Raw genomic sequence first — 19790 nt, 5'->3', positions numbered from 1 at the left:
CTGAGCAGGGGCACAGGGAGGGAGCCCAGCCCGAGGGCTCCTCTGGGCTGTCCTGATGCTCCCTGCAGGCAGAAGGCACCAGGAGAGGGCAGGCAGCGAGGGGAGCCCTGTGGGCAGGCAGCAGTTTTCAGAAATGCTTTTTCATTCTCACTAAATCCTCTATCCAAACCTCTTCCTTTTGCTAAAAGTCTTTGCAAACACCAGCAAAACCTTTCCCGTTAATCTTTCTCCATCTGGCTAAAACAACACAGACTGTCTGTCTCCAGGGAAGGCTGTCACAGGATATGGGGGAGGAATCTATCATTTGTAATGTACGGAAATATAACTTACATCTATCAAAGGCATTCGCTGCAAAAAAAAACAAATACGCAGCAGAGATTGGGAGGCCAAAGCCTCACTGCCTTCAAGCTACTGTGCTCAGCAATGGTGTGAGCAACAGCCTGAGCAAACCCAATTAATTTCACCTGTAGATTGCATAGATTAGCAATTGTGTTCCAGTGGTAAATCCCACAAGGAGCCCCTCTTGCTTACATTTCTGTACAGCTCCTCATTTGTTACCTGAATATGTAAAGGCACCTATCTAAATCCCTTCCATTTCTTTACTGCCAGGCATGCAGCCCAGGCTTCCAACAGCACCTTCCCACCAGGACCTGTCCAGATCTCTGCACATTTTAGTTCTGAAAATTCTCCAGTGCCCATGTCAGGAATATAAGCAAAAACCTTGACCCTGAGGCACTGAGGGGCTCAACAGAGCTGTTTACAGCAGTCTGGAAAACAACTGAGCTGTCTGCAGGACACTATTTGTGATGGGCTTCCCTGTACCACAGCCATGCCATGCACCCTCCAACACCTCTGGCTTGACCCAAATTTAACATTCAAAGGGTTCAGATTCAAATGTGAGACCCTCTGCATGATAACAACCCAAAACAGGGCCATCTAAGCAAATAGAAACAGCTCAGTCTGAAAACTGGAAAATGTTGTATGATCTACTGTTAGAGTGAAAATTATTCTTTCAGCTTTATGAGCAGCTATCTCTCAAGCAAAAATGCCTGATGAAGAAATATACAGTCAAAGCTGCATGAGATTCTAGTAACATTTGTTTAAAGCCAGAGATGTCCCTTTAAAAGGAGGTCTGTGAAGCTGGAAAAAAAAACCAAAACAAAACAAACAAACCAGTGAGGGCAGAGGGGTAGTGAAAGCTTTTCTCCTAGTTTTTTAGTACTCTGTCTACTAAAGAAACATGCTCTGCCGGTTAAAATAAGAAAAGCAAGATTCTACTGATATTGACTGGATTTCAATATTTCTAAAAACACGAGCACTTCATAAATACACTGAAATATTCTGTCATCGCCAGACAGAACATGCCAGTTTTCTATAAATATAGACATCTGGCAGTGGCTTTTTCTACTGCTATATATTTCTGGTGTGAAGAATGCTATTTTGTAAGCAAATGCATGTTGGAAATTAATTTCATATGGGACAGGTTACATTAAAGAGCAAGAAGGATTTGCTGGGCAGAAGCACGGAACAAAACCAGTGTTCCCAACCAGTGCTGCTGACCCTCTCTGGGAGGTTGCCTTCACAACACTGTAGGCATAAAATATGTTCCTCCAAGCAGTGCTGTGAAGCTTAATTAAAGCATGCCCACAAATTGCATTGAAATTTGAAAAGGGCACTTATTTTGGCATTGTAATTCCAGCCATGGTGAAACAGCACTGACAGAACTATGAATATTAAATATCAGCAAGCAAGAGCCTGCTTGGTACAAACCACCTGAGGGGCACCACAAGCAACAGCCAGGTATATAAAACCCAGTGCTGTAGGGCTATGCCATGACTTTTAGTCTTTCCCTTTTTTTTTTTTTCTTTTTTTTAATAGGATTTCCAGTCATATCTATGTCCTAATCTGACCCATGGTACAACCATCCACAGAGTTGCATCAGACAGAGGGCAGGGAGAAATTCTTTCTTGTGAGGGTAGTGAAGCAATGGAACACGTTCCACATCTCTGGGAGTGCTCAAGGTCAAGCTGAGGAAGGTGTCCCTGCTGGATTTTTAAGGAGATTTTTTTTTTAAGGTGATTTTTAAGGAGTCTTCCAACCCAAACCAGTCCAGGATTCTATGATTCCACAAAACTGGGGACACACAGGGTCATTACAAAGAGGTGAGGATAGGGGGAACACCTCACTTCACTAAGGGCTCAGCTGGGCTGAAAATGGACCCCAATATCTCACTCCAAGGGTGACAGAAGATCTCTGTGTAAGGGCATGGGCTGTGTTTTCTATCCACATCTGCTCTGCTCTAGGAACTCCCTATAACAAAGTTATTAGCATCAGCAGATAGATCAATTTCTGACTGGAAAATTTTCCCTTCTGGTTAACATAAGCCAAGCATAAACACTCCCTCAGAGGTTAACAAAAGCCAGCAGCCCAAACAGGGACAACTCTGCGAGAAAAGGGGAGTGGGAGTCAGGGGGAGCTTGAAAAGGCAATGAATCACAGGTTTTCATACACCTTAACACCTTCCTGCCAGTGATCAGGCATTTAGTGACTCTGTATTGCTCCTCACCCCCTTTAAACCCTGTTTGGGGGAAATATTTTCCAACAGAGACACCACAACAGATCCCAGAGCCATCCTCAGCATCCAGCTCCCACCGTCCACCTTCCCCACTCCCTTCAGTAAACACCACTAATTCCCCAGCTCCATCAGACCTTTCTTTTCCCTTCCAAATCAGCCTAAAAGCATTTTGGTACCAAAGACAAAAAGAAAAGCAGGGAGGACCCACTAAACCACAGAGTCTCCAGACAGCTCTCAGCGCCTGTCAAAGGCTTGCTAAAAAATCCAAATAAAGACAAACACAAGCAGCCTTGATAGCTTGTGTTATCTTTGCAGGCTGGCTGCTGCCTTATCAGCTCTGACAGAACCCAGCATTTAAGAAAAATTCAGTAGTCTTTGGGTGGAAGTTAGTTCCTAAAAAAAACACGCAGCCAAATTGCTGGAAGTTGGTACAAGAGGAGAGGGTGAGTGGGTAAGAGACAATCTGAAAGGCTCCACTATGGTTTTGCTGTTCCTCCCAGGAAATGCACTGCCATGTAAGATTTTCAATTATTTAATCCATAATTCACCCTGTACGTTTCACATCCACTGCACAGGCCAAGAGCTACAAGGGTGAACAATGGCTCCAAATGCTGCTTGCTCACATTAGGAATGAGAATGGAATGGAGTTAGGATAGAATCCAGGTAAAGCCAGCACCTCTTCATAGCAGGTTTTCAAGCTCATCAGAAGTGGATGAAGATCTTCTGATCATAACTAATGCTGGTCTTAATGTGCCACTGCCATGATGGGGAAGATAAAGATGTTTTGTCCTCATTATCACTTATAAAAAAGATGCTCTCTTTTTGGATAAAGTCTCTGTGGGAGGATTTGGATGTTAAGAGCACTTTTTTCATGAAAAGCAAAAGTTGTGTTTGCTGTCACACATACCTCACTGTGCACTGTGCATTTTGGCAGCCCCCTCACACAGGGGTTGGACTTTTCCTATGCAAAGGTGTGAAGGTCCTGCTCTTGAAAAAGTTATAAAATAGTTATAAAACACCTTTGCTTGACGTTAATTGATGGGTAGAATGAGTTAGGAAGAGAGGAGCTGTCTCAAAGCCAAGGGCTGCTTTTCAGAGTCTCATTTGTAATGTGACAGGGGAACAGCTGGGGGAAGGAATCAGCCTCTTGTCAACCCCAGAGGGAAGGACAGACAGACAGACATTCCCTGGGGAGCTGCCCTGGCATTACAAGCCCCTCTGACAGAGGGTGAGTGGCTCTCTGCCTCTGACCTGACCCTTTCTCCCCCAGAGAGTCCTCACAAGTCTTCCTGAACAGCCAGCAAAACCTGAAGTGACACAGCTGGGCTCCCAAAATAACCCCTTTTCTTTATTTTATTTTCAGTTTTTGCCCAGGATAACACTACAGGGGAGGCAGAGGAACAAAGCAAAGGGAACTGCAAGAGTGGAAGGTCCTCAGCAAGTATTTCTTTAAATACAAGAAATCTCCAGGTGTTTGAAGTATGTGCCCAAACACTTGGGAAAATGGTGTCTGAGAACAGAGACTTCTCCAGTTGCAAAAGTGCAATGAAATCCTTGGGTTTGGACCTCCCCTTGTGTGCCTCCAGTGTTGTGCTACATGGGTTCAGTGGATCCAAACTGGGATGAATTCAAATAGATGTGTCATACACAGTTTTCCGTGTTTTATTTGACTTTAATTACTTCTTAGCAGTACTGCTGTTTGAAAAAAAATCTTTCTCAATTGAGGGTGTTGGTTCTGCCTAGGGCTGCTTGGCCCTTTTCCACTGAAATGCCCTTTCAACAACCACCAGAGGCCTTTGCAAGGAAAATGAAATCTTTTGGAAGATCTCTTTTTCTGTGACTGTGTGAAAATTTGCCTCTATCAACTCTCTCTCCTTCTCCCAGATTTTGGTTGTTGTTTCCAGCTTTCTAGAAGGTGGAAACCCATGGTGGGCTCCAGCAGGATGTGGAGCAACACTTGGGAGCAGTCAGACCTTGCTGGTGGCATGGATGAAGACACTTTGATGATGAGGAGGATGATAATAACAGTAATAATGCCTGAATAATCTGTGTATTTCTTTTTTTTTTTTTTTTCATTCCAGGCCTTTTGATGGTTGTTTCTATAAAAAATAAGCATGGTGTAATGCCATCTCTCCCTGAGGTCCATGGTGCCTTGTGCCCAGCAGAGAGGGGACAACTGAACCTGCAATTCACACACATGAGCCACAGTGGGTGCTCAGTGCCAGGCTCCAGCCTGTGCATGAACAAATGCTCCCATCTGCTTCACCCTGGGCACTGAAACAAGCTCTGGGGACAGAACCATTGGCCTGGTGGGTCTGTATTGTAGCAGCAGCAGGAAATCCTTATCAGGGCAACACCTGCTTGGTACAGGGTGCAGAGGTACCTCACCATTCTGGGGGGTATGAGTTTTATTATGGTAAATAAAACTCAGCTGGCCAATGGGTCTGGTTTTGGAGGGGCCCTTTGTAAAGGGTAAAGCAAAGTAAAACAAAGCCTCTCTCCAAAGAGCTGCTGCATTTAACACTGCAGCTGTCTGACTTCAACAGCCCTGACCACAACACTTCGGTGCCATGAGGACTTGCAGGCACTAACCCCAATCTAAATAATAATAATAATAATAATAATAATAATAATAATAATAATAATAATAATAATAATAATAATAATAATAATAATAATAATAATAATAATAATAATAATAATAATAATAATAATAATAATACTATAACAACAACAATAATAATAAAATCACACCAGCTATAATAACACCTTTGCCTTATGCTGTGTTCATCGTACCAACCAAAACCCCTGCTCACTTGCTGACCTGCTCTCTGAGAGCAATATTAAATATCTCAGATGTGGCAGTCCTCCTCAAGCTCTACTTTAATAGTAAATACCCTCCAAAACATGCCACAGACACAAGGCCCTGAGTCAGTTTTACACTGTGTTAATTATGGCAGAAAACCTGCTCAATTAATTTGCAGCATTTTTCATCTGCCTCAAACAATTTTCTGGGTTTGCACTTTGGGGTTATTTTGCACTTCATACTATCTGCCTTACCCTTGCAGAGGTAAAAGGGAATGCACCTGTAAGTACACAAATAAAAATATCCAAATCAAAATGCCATTAAAATTCATTCAGGGTTACTCCTTGCTGCTGTTATTTCAGTTAGTGTTTGACAACTAAGCTGCTCCCTTTTTTTCTTTCAAACACTTGTCTCAGTGAAAGTCTGATGAAGTTTTTCCTTCTGGAGAAAGAAACCCCAGAGATGTATTTTCAACCTCCCGGCTCAGTGTTTCCCAGATCCTTTGAATGAGGCAGGGACTGTTGCCAAGATTCACATTTTCCCCAGATCACCACACAGCCTCACACTCTCAGTTTAAAGCCATCACAGATGCAGGGATGGACCCTGGAGTGGATTTTACTGCCCTGTTCCTCTTGTCCTTCTTGCAGCTTGTGAGCCAGCGTGGGAACCTGCACTTGTCCCTCTTCCATTGCCCAAGAGGGACCCATTGTCCAGGTATGAGAAGGTTTGGCAGATTTTAAAGCATATTTAAGGAAAAAAAAAAAACTTTTTCTGTCAATAGGTAGAGTTATTGAGTACCAGGTTCTGCTTTTCACACCTGTACCTGAGTTTAGTCTTCCAAGGCAGAGTAAAGCAGCCTTCATATGGATACTGATATATACATCAGGATCTTCCCCCCTTTCCAAAAAACTGGATCAAGAGGCAAAAGCCACAGCTTCTCCAGGGTCCTGGGTCGTGTTTCAGAAGGTTGGACATGTGTCAGTCACCCCTGGACAGAACTCCTGCACCATGTCTCAGTGGTCAACACAAACATCCCCTTCCAGAAATTCCCTAAAACTGTGGTTGGTGCAGCCCTGCAGCGTTACCTGTTTAGCCTGCTGGCTCTCTTATTCTCCCTGGAAAAATATTTTCAACCAAAGGAAGTATTTTGGCCAAGTTATTTTCTCTGCCTTATTTCTGCAGCCTGCTGAAGCAGTGCCAGTAGTCAGAAGTTTTGCAGAGATAAAGCCAAGCTTGAGGAGAAACTTGTGGGTGAAATCCCACATTCAGCTTGGCTCCAGGGTGGATACACACTGTGCCTGGACCACAGGGAACACCTGCAGCACTGTTTGCAGCCACCTTTGCTGCCCACTGTGCTTCTCATGGAGCAGCTCCTCCCTTGCAGCAGGCAATGCCACAGGCAGGCAGGCCAGCAAACACTGACAGGATTAACTCACCATTTCCCCAGAATGATCCTTCTGCCTCAGAAGACAAAAGCAGAGACAGAGGAAGGGAGGTATCACCCATTTCCCTGTAAAATCCCTCCAAATTTCAAGGGATCGTTGAAATAAACAGAAAATTGTCACAATACAGAGTGTGAAAGATGTAACATCCCAGTGCAGAATCCCAGCAATACACTACCCCTGAGCTGAACCAAGAGCCAAACATGACTTTTCAGGCTTCACACTCACTGCCCCCAGGCTATGTTACATTTTGCCCTGTGGACCTTGATGCATCTGAGATTCCTAAAGAGTCATTTTATAAATGTTCCCTTAAATATCCAGTCCTTCAGAGTACTGAGCCTTCCTGCCATAAGTGGGAACACAAGAAAGGACTTGCTGCCTGTAAGGACACTGAGATATTCCACAAGCTCAGCCCATGCTCCTCTAAGAATTTAAAGCATCACATCTTTTTCCAGGTTGGCTCCCTGCCCAAGTTTCCTCCCCAAAACATCCAGAGCAAGGTCAGAGGAGCTCTCCCCTGGCACAAGGGGGCTGCCAGGCTGGGAGCAGAGGAGGACAAGGACGGGCCAGCGATGGGGTCAGGTTCAGCCATCTCCAGCTGCCATGAAGTCACACCTGAGAGGGATTCACTGCCAGGATCCGAGTGGCTGCATCAGGAAAAGGAAGGGGGGTCCTGTTTGTGCATCTAATGACCCAACTTAGCAGGACAGGAACCAAGTGCTTGACCTTTCCCAGCATCATGTGAAGCAAATGCTCCGTATGACACGGCTCCAGCATTATCTACCAGGCACAGGTGCACGACTGCAATTAGAAATGACCAGCATTTCACACATAACAGCACCTTTCAACCCAACTCAGCCCATCCAAAACCACTCTGAGACTCAATTACCATTTTCTTCCCACCCAGCCTTGCCAGCTCGAGCAGCACCAAATAATTCCCCATGAAGTCTCTCAGCTGTTATTTGAAAATTAAACTGGAAGTCACAACACCTCTCTGCACGCTGGCAGATCTTACACTTGGCATTTGGTTTATCCCAACACCATTCCTCACCCCCAGCCCTAAACCAACTTCCGTGGAGAACAATGCTGCTGGTTTGTGTCCACAAGAGATTTATTCCCCCCTTTCCAGCAGCTCACAATGCCCACACCTTCAAGGGGCAGTAGCTGCTTGAAGCAAAGGGTTTCCTTCTGGTTTGTGGAAAGAAAAGGCTGCCCTCTATAATCAGGGTATTGTTCTCCCTAAATGGAGCCAGACTCTGTAAACAAGCTGCTCTGCACAGGCTGGGAGGGTGAATGCCAGCGTGTGCATACACACAGGCAGGGAATGTGTCCTGCTCCCAACAACAGTGAATTATGGTAATTCATTTCCTCTGCCCAAACAGTGCTAATAAGCTTCGGGAAAGGAGGAGGGAAAAGTAAACAGGAGTCCCTTACAAAAAGGTGAGGGGGAGAGGTAACCAAATAACTCCACCAATGTCTCCTCTGGGGAAGGGCACCCACAGCTCAGATGGGCTGCACGCAGCCCTCCCTCCGTCCTGCTGGGGGTGGAAATGTGACAGCAACAATTTCTTTCCTTTCTTTCCGAAGGTTTCAGCCAGTTTTCACGAGTTCAGCCTTGCGAAATGGGAAATGAGCCCCCACCAGTGCCCTGATCCACAGCAACTGCATCCCTGGGGGCTTTGCACTGCATGTGATGTGAGTGCTCCAGCGACCAAGCCAACACGAATAGTCAGAGCCTATTTGTGATTTTCTAACAGGAAAATAATTTCACTAAGCAAACTGCCATGCTTTGACTCAAAACCCTGATTAGCACAGTTTGAAAACAGGGCAGCATACTGTTCTGGGAATTAACTTGCTTGACCCCTAGTCTATAATGGCACTCAAATAATCTGTGAGTCAGACCAAGTTGAAAAACTCTTGGAAGACCACACTGAAAGAATTTACTGGATTTATTGGATTTTCTTGGATAAAAGAAAAATAAGCTTCGAACTCCACTTAGTCTGTGGCCTTCAGAAAGACAAGCTTTTTCTCCTGACAGTATCTAGAAGAGGAAGACTGCCTATGCTGAGCAGCACTTTTTGGATCTCTTTTTAATGTACTGGAAACTCTCAATAAATAGTCATAATTATTGCTATGGTCTATTGCTATGATTACTTTTGAGCAGCAGCCTTGCAGTAGTTTTCTTCTTTGGTATTGATGGGAAAGTAAGAGACAGATTCCTAACCCTGTGAATCCACAATCCTCCTCCAAACTGGAATTCTCAAAGGGAGGAGAGCCCTGAATTTAACTTCAATTTAAATATCCAAAGGCTACTTTACCAATTGCATACAAGGACTACTAGTCTGATGTTTCCACTGATCTTTCAAGGAGAAGAATAAATCTGTGTAAATCACCATCATAAAATACTGCTTGAAATCCTCCAAGCCCTCTGGCCTACTCCTGTTTGAGCAGTCAGGAAATCAGGAAAAGCATTCTGCCTTAGGAATACAAGCAGGACTTTGCTCTGGTCCAGATAAAACACTGACCCATCCCCACCTCATGTTTTCTGCAGCTCCTGAGCAAAATGCTCTCACCAGCCTCCAGTACCTCTTTGTATCTCAGAAACAACAGCTGAGTGCTCAGAGCAAACACCTTCAGAGAGCAAACCCAGCAATCAGCAATCAGCTGTCCCAAGGCACTTCCCTGCATATGCAGATATCTCCCTGACAGGTTCATCATTCCTTGTCAATCAAACAAGGCAAAGCAAACACCTGCTTACTGTCCTGGCCGTGACTAAGTTGAAAGTTTCACTCTCATTAGCCCCTAATGAAATTAGCCCTGGCAATACTGCATTTCTGATTGGCTGGGAAGGGCAGGGAGGAGGAAAGATACTCATCAGCTCTGATCTGTTATTCTGGTTTTATATTAACTATTGCAGATCATGATGAACCCTCCCATGGCGTGGTGCCACCCTGCACAGAACTGAAACTCAGCCTGGTCCTGTGAGGCTCCAGTTTCTGCTCTCTGGAAGGATTATATACTTAAATCCTACTCACACCTACTCAGCCACAACTCACTGAACCTAAAGGGACTATCACCTTTGTAATCCAACCCTGAACATTAAAATATGAAATGACTTATCAGAGCATGGAGCCTGATCTCCACATGCTGGAGGAGCTGTCAACTCCTCCCCAGTTTTTCCATTTCAAACAGCCCAAAATTACATTAAACACTTCCCAATGATACTTGCCTGGATAAAGAGATGCTGATATTGCCACCAAAATGTTGTGTCAGTCTGCAGAAGAACAGGGAAGATTTAGATTCACCCAGAAGGTGAGCAAGGTGGCTCACAGCACCCTCTGTCTGAAGGGCATCACACCCTGCAGGAGTTCACAGAATCACAGAATCACAGAAATTCAAGGCTGGAAGAGACCTGTAAGATCATCAAGTCCAACCCATGTTCTAACAATTCAACTAGATCATGGCAGCAAGTGCCATATCCAGTCTTTTTTTGAACTCTTCGAGGGATGATGACTCCACCACCTCCCTGGGTAGATGATTCCAGTATCTGACCACTCTTTCTGTAAAATACTTCCTTCTTAATTCTAACTTGCATCTCCCTTGTTAGAGTTAGAGCCACCAGTTTAATACTGACTGGTCAGTGCCAAACAAGCATCCTCCCTTCCTTCCACAGAGTCTGGAGTATCCCTGGGGAGATATTGCACCGTGTTCAGAGGTTCATCCTGTTACTCATTAACCCTCCCATCCTTGACACGCAGTTCATACACCTGTAGCTCATCTGGCCCTTGCCACTGCTTAACCAGCAGCTACAGATGTGTCTCAGGTCTGTGCTAACAGCTCTGAGAACAATCACAGAGAAAAATAACTTCCTCTGTTACTCCAGCTCACACAAATCCATTAGAGAGGAAGGAGGAGGGAAAGAAACCTGTTCACAGAGCTCCAGCATCTGCAGCTGCCTAACTCCAGTGCTTTGGCTTGAGCAGCTTTCCCTTTTCCCTTCTTTGTGGTTGATTTGGCCTTGCCCCATTCGATCTCCTTTGTTCTGCCTAGAACAAAGGAGATTGAACATCCACACAAAGCAATAGTAAAGCACAGCACAATGAAAGCATCCCTTTTACATTACAAGGCTTTTACTCAGAGTCACACATTGGCCAAAAGCCAATCAAGTCTCACACCTGTATGTGGGGGCACCTGGGAGGGCACAAGGGATGGGAGAGCCACAGCACAGAGCTGGGAAAGCTGCATCCAACATCCCCTTCAGTCACACACTGCCTGCTCGAGATCCTCCCCCAGGCACCAGCAGGCCTCAGGAGCAGGGGCACACCAATTAATCTGGAATAAAATTTATCTTGGAGGTTGGCTAACACATTTCCCACCACGTTCCTCTCCAGCTTTTTCCCTCTCCCATATCCTGGGCTGAACTAACAAGCCCAAGGCTACCACAGAGATGTTGTGCCAGTCCACATTAATACCTCACTCTTAAGGTTATCAGTTCAGGGGGTATGTGGAGCAAACCTAGCAAGGAGAATGGGAATTTTTAAAAATTCCTGTTGCACAAATTAAGTCCACATTTCTCTATTTCTCTATTTGTCTGCTGTTCCTGTGTTTTTATCTGACAGGCACAAATACTGACAGCTCCTAAAATACCCACACAAGTCAATGCCACCCAAGTGGCATCTAGGGTATGGCATTACTCACTTGACAGGGTACCCAAGATTCTGTGAACTTCTCATGAAATAAATTTACCACCTATGAGAAGAAATTATTTTGCGTCCCATCAAGCTGGAAACCACTTGTAGAGAGGCTGAGCACAGAGGTGCAGCCATCCTGAGAAACATTAACCTGCTCCAAGGAGCCTCTGTTCCCAATTTACATTTTTCTTCTTTCCTTAGTGAAGCTCAAAGTGAGTTTGCACATTTAATGGAAGAAGTAGCCTGGAGTTATTGGCTGAATTTCTTTGTGAAAACTGGAGGGGCTGGGATGAAAGAACAACATCAGGTTCCTTGCAGAGACGCTGTGTCTCTGCTGTGATACCAGGGGGACACTGAGTAATCAGAGCAACCAACCCAACTCCACACAGCCCAGGTTTATTTCACTGGGAATGGGAGGGGGAAAAAATCAGAGACGGGAATGGATTTAGCAACAAACAGCATACACTCACTTATTTAATAACAGGCAATTTCTGAGCCCATCCAGACCCAGAGCACTGCCCACAGGATGGCTCTGTGTCTTTGGGGATAAACTCTCTGCAGCAACCCAAAGTTTAAGCAGAGAATTTTCAAATTGTTTTCAGCCCTGGCAGCGCATGCTTCACCCATCAGCCAGAGCTGGCAGTTAGTAGCAGCAAAATGTGCTTTTCTAGAATAAAAAAGGTGAGTGCAAGCCATGCAGCCAAGCAGGTGAGTGGCACCCTCTGCCCACAGCCCCTCTGCTGTCACACATGAGGTGGGTATCACAGATCACCTGAGTAAGTCACCCTTCAGGGACGGATCCAAAGCCTGTGGGAGTGAGTAGGAGTCACAGCACCAACACTCTCAGGCTCTGAATCAGGCCCTGACCTGTCACAACTGGCGTGGGCTGCACCTGCCCGTCTCATACGACATCGGGACAGCACTATCAGATTAATCAAGCTTGCTTTTGGAAATATTTTTCTTTTACCATAGTACCACAGTTGCTATACAGAGCAGCAGACTGAACAGGCTTGCATCAGACAGAGGGGTTTGCAACTTCTGTATTCCCACTGGCTCCACTCTCAAAAAGTCCCTTATATGACCAAAAATGTTTCACCTTGCTGCAAAAGATCAGAACAGGTAAACACAGCTAAATAGGTATGGGGGCGTTATTACCAGAGAAAGCTCCAAGTAAAGGCTGATTACAGAGAAAAAGACAAGGAACAGAAATCCAAATTAAATGTTCCAAACAATATCAAATGCATTTTAGCTTGAGCAGCCCACCAGAAAATACAGGAAGAGGTCAGATGAAAGACAAATTACTTGAAACAAGACAAAATGAGGAGAGTAATGAAAGAAATGTGAGAAAAGAGCATTTCCACCAACTCCTGTAATGTTGGGATACATTTGCACAGATCCTTTTGGCAGCTTGGTTTTACAAGTCACTGCAGACACAAGTAGGAGCTTCACATCTCAGGAAAATCAGCTGCACCAGTTCAAATCTCACTGGATAAATAAAGCTATGACTAAAGGTTGTTGGGTTTCTTTTAATTCAACCTAGGTGCAAGAGGATCTCTGCATTGTTATTTTCCACCTTCAGTGGAAATTTTTATCTCTTCCAGTAATTAATCTAAAAATGCACAGGCAGACTACTACATGGAATTCACAGTATTCCATGACGAGTGTTGAGCACCCAGATGTATCAGCGTCACTTATGGTGAGACAGACACTCAAAAAGGAATTATCAGAGAGGATATTGGAAAAGATCAGCTCTATCAGCCAATTCATGTCAAATTAAAAACTTCACCTTTAGTCAATGAATTGGCTCTAATGGCCCTAAATCTTGAAAAGGGAGTTCCTACTTGCTAGCAAGTGTCACTTCTTTCTCAATTTCAAATTATATTTTTTTCCTGAAAAATACACTTTCCCGTAATATCTCAAGCACCACCTCATGGCATATGAAAGTTACTTCTGTGGCTAAGACTCAGGCTTTGGAGTCCAGCCTTTGCTGCGTGCAAGTTCATCCCAGAAAAGAGACATTTGGATTTGCTGCTTGCGTCTTTTAATGAAGGTCAAAGAAACATATGGACTTGGAAAACAGAGTTATAAAAACTTTAAGGAAAATCTAGATGTATTCGAGCAATTTGCTGAGTTTTGTAATATTCCTAATTAAAAACAAATAAAATCAACCCTAATTTTCCAGTATGACGCACACTGAATTTTATGTTTAAACTCGGCCACAATTTAAAGCGGCCGGCGGCCTCAGAAGAAGGGAGGAACCAGTGTTTAAAAACATAACCAGGATTTTCTTAGCTCTTCATGTTGACTCTAGGTACAAGTCATGCTGACAGATTATTCATGAGCAAGTTCCCCAAGAGCAAGATCCAAAAAATGCCCCAAATTTCTCCAGAAGATGTGCTGTGACTTCCATAAAATCTGAATCAGGCTGTTAGATCTGAACATGATTCTCTTTCACAAGCGAGAAATTACCTAATCCTTCTATCTGGTAACAACCACTCAACAAGAATAAAGGTGTAAAATAGAAGCCAGTAACCATCTCTGTCACATTACCATTATTTATATTTTCTGTGCTTACTGAAGGACTCTTATAAACCCCAAAGTTACAGAATGGGAATTCTGTTCATCAGAACGAAGAACTCAACTTCCAAGAAATAAAAAAAACACCTCTAGCAACCAATTCCCTTTTCTTCAATATTAAGAGAAGCCAAAATGGCACATAACATTATTTCTGCACGAAACCATGGAATGTTGATGTGGCCCAATCAGCAAATTCCCTGTGAAGCAGACACCAAGCAGGTCTGCAAGCCAAGGTCGCTCAGAGAAGTGCCAGAACAGAAAGCAATTAAGGTCCCGTTCTTCCCCTCCCTACGCAATGCACCGAAAATGAAATCAACATCCAAACTAATTAGTTTCCAGCAGAATATCAGTTTACTTGCTAACAGGAGGGTGGTTACTGCTCTTACCAAAAACTTCTAAACATACCATGCAAAATCTTGCTCAAGCCATGGGACCAAGCCAGGCACATCCCAACGTTACCATATACGGTCACCAAGGCGAATATGATGGCAACTTGACAGATTTGGAACAAATATTGCGTTGTCGGTCACTGAGATAACACAGGCAGGAAAACATCAGATTGTATTACCTGTGTCCAGCTGGAGGTGTGGCGTGGCAGGAGCTACATTGCTGCAGGACATAGTCACTAAGGGTTAGTGACCCAGGATGGCATTAATCCCTGCAGAGGAGAGCCAGCACAGGACACTGAAGACTTTTATGCCCAGTATGGGGCTGCTTGGAGAGGGCAGGAATGGAATAACAGGAGGGATGAGCTGCTGGACCTGCACTGCTATCCCAGGTTCAGAGCAGGCATTATCCGTCGAGGCTGAGAACCAAGCTGAAGCTGCCAGGCTGAAGCCCCACACCTTGGCCATCAGCTGAAAGGCACAATCCCTCTTAGAAAACCACAGCACACGGGTTTGGTTCTCCAAGAGTGGGTTTTGAGCACACAGATGTTCTAGTCTTCAGCCGCAAGGGAAAGAAGGGGCTTGGATATCTACCAAAATAGCTCCCGAGGAAGACTTTTTGGTACAGGAGATCCCTAGCCTGGAATAAGATTGGCCACTGAGAGTTATTCTAGACTAAGTTTTTTGGAAGGGTTATTCCAGTGCATTTACAGGTGTACACAAGCCCTTAGTCAAAGATTTTCAACCTCAAAAGCATTGGTTCAAACACAGGCAGAGCTACCTCACCCCTAATCCCTTCAAACACAGACAGTTCCACCACCTGTACCTCTAAAATCAGACCTGCTCTATTTTGCCTGGATACTTAAGAGGTACTGCCTCTTTCTTAAGAGTTTATCTTGGTCTGCTAAGATACTCCTTTTCTTACAGTGTCTTCTACATCAGGGATGAGATCCATTGGTGGGACAGAGCCAGCAGGCACAGATCCGACGCTGGAAAAACGCCCCTTTTTGCTGGGAGGTGGGAAAAAAAAATGCTGGCTAAACCCAATCAGTCATTCCTGCAGGGCCCTTTGCCTTAAAAGGTGTCACCTAAATAAAGATGTAAAAATAATACAACGCAACATTTAATGCAAGATTGCAGCTGAGCATTCAACTGTCAGGAAATATCAAAGCTGGAGCGCGTGGGCAACTTAACTCTGCCCCCTTGTGCAGATGCACCACGGCACAGCCCTTCCCCAAGCACAGGCTCAGCATTCAGCCAGCTCCAAATTAACACCCCGATTACAGCACAACCTACTTTTGCCTAAAATGAGTAGAAAAGAAGGACCATCACTTTCCCAGAGCACCTCCCCAGCCACCTTCCCCACCTGATGGCCAGCAAGCACCTATCGAACTTCTGGTGCCTCGGGTCAGGAGGTGCCGGCACACCCCAGGCCACGCGTGTCTAACCTGCAATCAGCACACAGGCATGAAATGCTGTTTGGCCAAAACAAAGAGCCCTTCCTCCTCCAGAGAAGAGCCTCACGACCTCGGGCTGAGATTTGGCCGAAGGAGTGCCTATAAAACCCGAGCGACTGCAGCAGGTAACGTTCACACATCGCCGGCGGCCACAGCCCTCGTACCGGGCGTTCAGAAAAACTCTGCAGGCACGTGAAAAGCCTGGCACGTTTTTCCAAGAACCTGAAATTATCCCAGTGTAAACACCTAACAATTGGAGATATCTGTCAGCACAAAGTTTCAAAGTTCTGGGAAGTGTCTCATCTCTGCTCACAAGTTTGATCTTCCATCTATGTCCTTCACTATCAAAAATGTTCTCCTTCTTAAGGAGGTCTAAAGCAGGACTTAAATGTCAGAATTTTGTCTCTGTTTTCACAGCAATGACTCCTTTTTCTTCTCTGCCTCCCCTCTCTTAAATCAGCACACGAATGAATGACATTTTTCATGGGTTTGGCCCTAGCTTTTAACCTCTATTTCTTGTTAATTTTAAACAACCAGAACCATCTCTCCATACACTTACAGCATGGGTCTTTCCAGCTCTGAAAAGTGTTCAAATAATCCAATTACCAATATGATCCTGTCAAAGTTATATTTAAAACACCTTTCCACGAGAAAAATAATGATTTACTGAAATTACTGCTGTTAATTTCCTGTCACTTCTTCACATGACAACAGCCCACAGTGCTTCTCTTTCCAGGGGCAGTAAGTGTGAGAGCAAGACAATTGCAAACCAAATTTAAACAGGGTCAGCCAGTAAAGGAGCTGATACTCAGCTCACATCAGAGACAAGAATCTTTTTGTCTTCTCCTGCCCACTTCAGATCTTTTCCGGAACTCCACCAACTTCTCAGGTCCATTGCAATAAAATACATCCATGAAGTCATCTTAATTCACACACTGCTGCCCATCGCCCACAACTTAAACTGAGTCTCCATTGTAAGCCTTGCCTGGAATTCAGACTTGAAGGAATTACAGCCTATAGACTGTTTTCTTTTTCATTCAGCTTCCAGCCAAATCATTTTATAGTGCTTTTGCCTCCATAAAATATTTGCTTGAGAGCCAATGCCAAAAATAAAAAAAAAAAAAGCAGTGCACTAAACCAAACTTGAGTTTTCAGAGTAATTCTCCCCCTCTCCTTTCCCACCCTCACCCCCAAGATTTATTTTTGGCAAGTTACAGCCCAAGTAAAGGGCAAGTTTAAACCTTTTAATTTGGAAGTCCTTCACACTGGACGACTTCAAGGTTTTACAACAATTCACAAAACTCTGAGACTGTTGGGAATTGCAGCTGGAGCAATCTGCATCCTAAAGCTGTACCCCTTTTCTCCTGGAAACAATGCAGCCCCTACTTTGTGACCAGAGGCGGGGGAGCTGAAATCCTGGATTCCCATCCAGGCTTTCCGAGGACAGCACCCACCAAGGTACGGCACAGGCAAAGTGCAGCAAGCGCCACCGCTCCTTGCACTCTGATCCCAGAGCTTTGCTAAAAGCACCTTGCCATAAAAGAAACTTCTTTTTTTTCCTTCCCCCATCATTCCCAGGTCAATGTATTTCAATTTGCCTCTGGAAGGGTAACCTGTTTATTGAAATCTGATCAACTGCTGGAGCCTCGACGCTAAAATACGCTCTCGCTGTTGGGAGCTGTCATTTGTCTGTCACCGGGGAAGTTAATGGATGTGTTTGTTTAGTTTGTAAGTGGGAATACACAGGGCAGGGGCTGGAGGGATTACAGGAGGGGAGAGGTATTTCTGATCCACAGAGGAATGCGGTTGCTTTTCTTTAAAATTGTCTGTGTATTTTTACACTGGCACCAGGAAAGCCCCTGGAAGTTCACCTGTGCCTCAGAGAGCTCAGCATGGCCGCAGCGACCGCGCTCCATCCCAAACGCCGCCCCAAAGCTCGCAGGTAAGGAGGGGCACACGTGGGCATGAGCCTGAATCTCTGTGCAGATAAAAACGTGCAGGGGACGAGTCCCTGCTGACAGCAACTCCCCTGGAGGGTCCCTCCGGGTGTTAGCAGAGCCCACGGAGCAGAGGGAAGGGACAGAGCCACGGGGCGAGCGCACCAAGCGCCGTCCCCTTACCTCGCGCTGAGTCCGAAAACGCAATTATCCCTGCCAAAAGGAGCGCCAGCTGCAATTCCATTTTGAAAACCAGATCCCGCCGTATCGCACAGGCTACTGTCCTCTCAGACCTGGAGGCAGGAAAAAGGAGAGCAAAATAGTTACTGGGGGAAAAAAAACCCTGAACAACCCTCAACTTTGCGGAGTTTTAAATCCTATTGAGAAGACTGGCAAGAAGAAACAGCAAATGAAAGAGCAACGTACTTGTAATTCATTCCTTGGTGCTCAGTGAGTAAAACTTTGCCCTCCTCTCTGCTTTAGCCTGATATAAATCAAGAACCCACTGAGGCCAGTAAGCTCCTCTAAGTTTACAGTTAATGCATAATTCTTTAGTATCCTGTACAGAACCAGTCTGGAAGGCAAACAAAACGCTAGCAAGTGGCCATAAAACAAGATTTCAGGTTAACAATTTGCGGAGGAACTTGGTGGAAGGGGGAGGAGGAATGTTACCTCTCCCATCAGCAGCCCAGAAAACTTTGTGTTGCTGCTCCGGTGCCCCTCAGCCAGGCTCCGCTCTGGGTACGCGCCTTGCTCCACTCCGAGACTTCTCTGTACAGCACCGATTCCTCCTTTCCTCCTCTTCCCCCACCCATCCCCGGCACCGTCTCCCCACCGACAGCCCCACTCGTTTCCGTGGGCTCCAGAGGTGCGTCCCAAAGCGCAACCGCACTCAATTACCCAGATTCTTGAAGATGCCTTCGCCGCGATACGCACGCCCGGGGAAGATCAGGTTTACATTAATTACACCCCATTCTCCTCCTAAAACTCTCACTCTCTAAACACTGTCTGGATTCCTCACCCTTGTAAACTCCCCGCTTCAAACGCCCCGTGCCCCCAGGACACACAACAACCCGCGCACAGCATCCAGCCCGGCGAGCGCGGCCGCAGCGCCGATCGCGGCAGCGGGGCCGCCGGGGCTGCCCGGGGCTCGGCGCTCACGGGGGATTCGCGGCCGGGGCCGGGGTCGGGAAGGGAGGGAGCGAGGGAGGGACGAGCGGGGGACACCCGGCGCCATGCCAGCCGGGGCTGCCCGGGGCTCGCAGCTGTGCGGGACGCGGCGCGGTGTCCCGGCGCGGTGTCAGGGCTGTGCCGCTGCGCTGTCCCGGTGCGGGCACACTTACCTCGGCTGCTGCGGGCTCTACCACCGCGCGCTGGAGCCCATCCCCGCCGCTCGCCGCCTCATGCCCTCCGCGGCCACGGCGCCCCGCGGGCGCTCCGCCGCCGGCTCTACCTCATGCCCCCTCCCCGGGGCGGCGGGGCTGCCGGGGGTGCCCTCCCCGCGGAGCGGCTCTGCTCCTTCACGGGCTTTTAACAACCTCCCCCCTTCGCCCCCGGTTTTTTTTTCTACTCGAGAGTCACGGGCGAGGAGGTCAGGGAAAGGGGGGAACCTTGTAAATTATTTTTTTCCTGCTTTCCGGGCCGGGCTGAGCGTGTGTGTGCGGGGAGGGACAGCGGGGACCTGCCGGAGCCTGCGGGGCTCCGCGCCGCGGGATGCCCGGTGATGCCGTGCGGCGGCTCGCCCAGCCGGAATCCCGTTTAAGGAGCGAGGGGAGGAGGGGAAAGGGGCTGGGGAAGGGGAGGGGAGGGGGGGGAGAGCCGGGCAGAGAGAGAACCCGGCGATAAACCAACTTTCCCTGCAGGGCTTTGTGGCGGCGGGGGCCGAGCCGCCGCGGAGGGAGGGCGGCGCGGGGCCGGCC

General features: G+C 46.5%; 1 protein-coding gene across 1 annotated transcript in view; it reads right to left on the bottom strand.

Moving 5' to 3' along the window:
• The window catches only part of FGFRL1 (fibroblast growth factor receptor like 1), a 167601-nt gene extending 148030 nt beyond the window's left edge, over window positions 1-19571 (bottom strand). The window contains exons 1-2 of the mRNA XM_058025096.1: window positions 19215-19571; window positions 18055-18164 (exon numbers count right to left, since the gene is read on the bottom strand). Of these exons, the coding sequence (XP_057881079.1) occupies window positions 18055-18115 (61 nt within the window). The 5' untranslated portion in view covers window positions 18116-18164; window positions 19215-19571. The remainder of the gene's footprint in view (window positions 1-18054; window positions 18165-19214) is intronic.
• Window positions 19572-19790: the final 219 nt, after the last annotated feature.

The sequence above is a fragment of the Melospiza georgiana genome, chromosome 5, assembly GCF_028018845.1.
Source record: "Melospiza georgiana isolate bMelGeo1 chromosome 5, bMelGeo1.pri, whole genome shotgun sequence".
In the NCBI taxonomy this organism is placed as follows: domain Eukaryota; kingdom Metazoa; phylum Chordata; class Aves; order Passeriformes; family Passerellidae; genus Melospiza; species Melospiza georgiana.
Note: the sequence above shows the minus strand (reverse complement) of the source record. Positions and strands in the feature narration are given on the sequence as shown.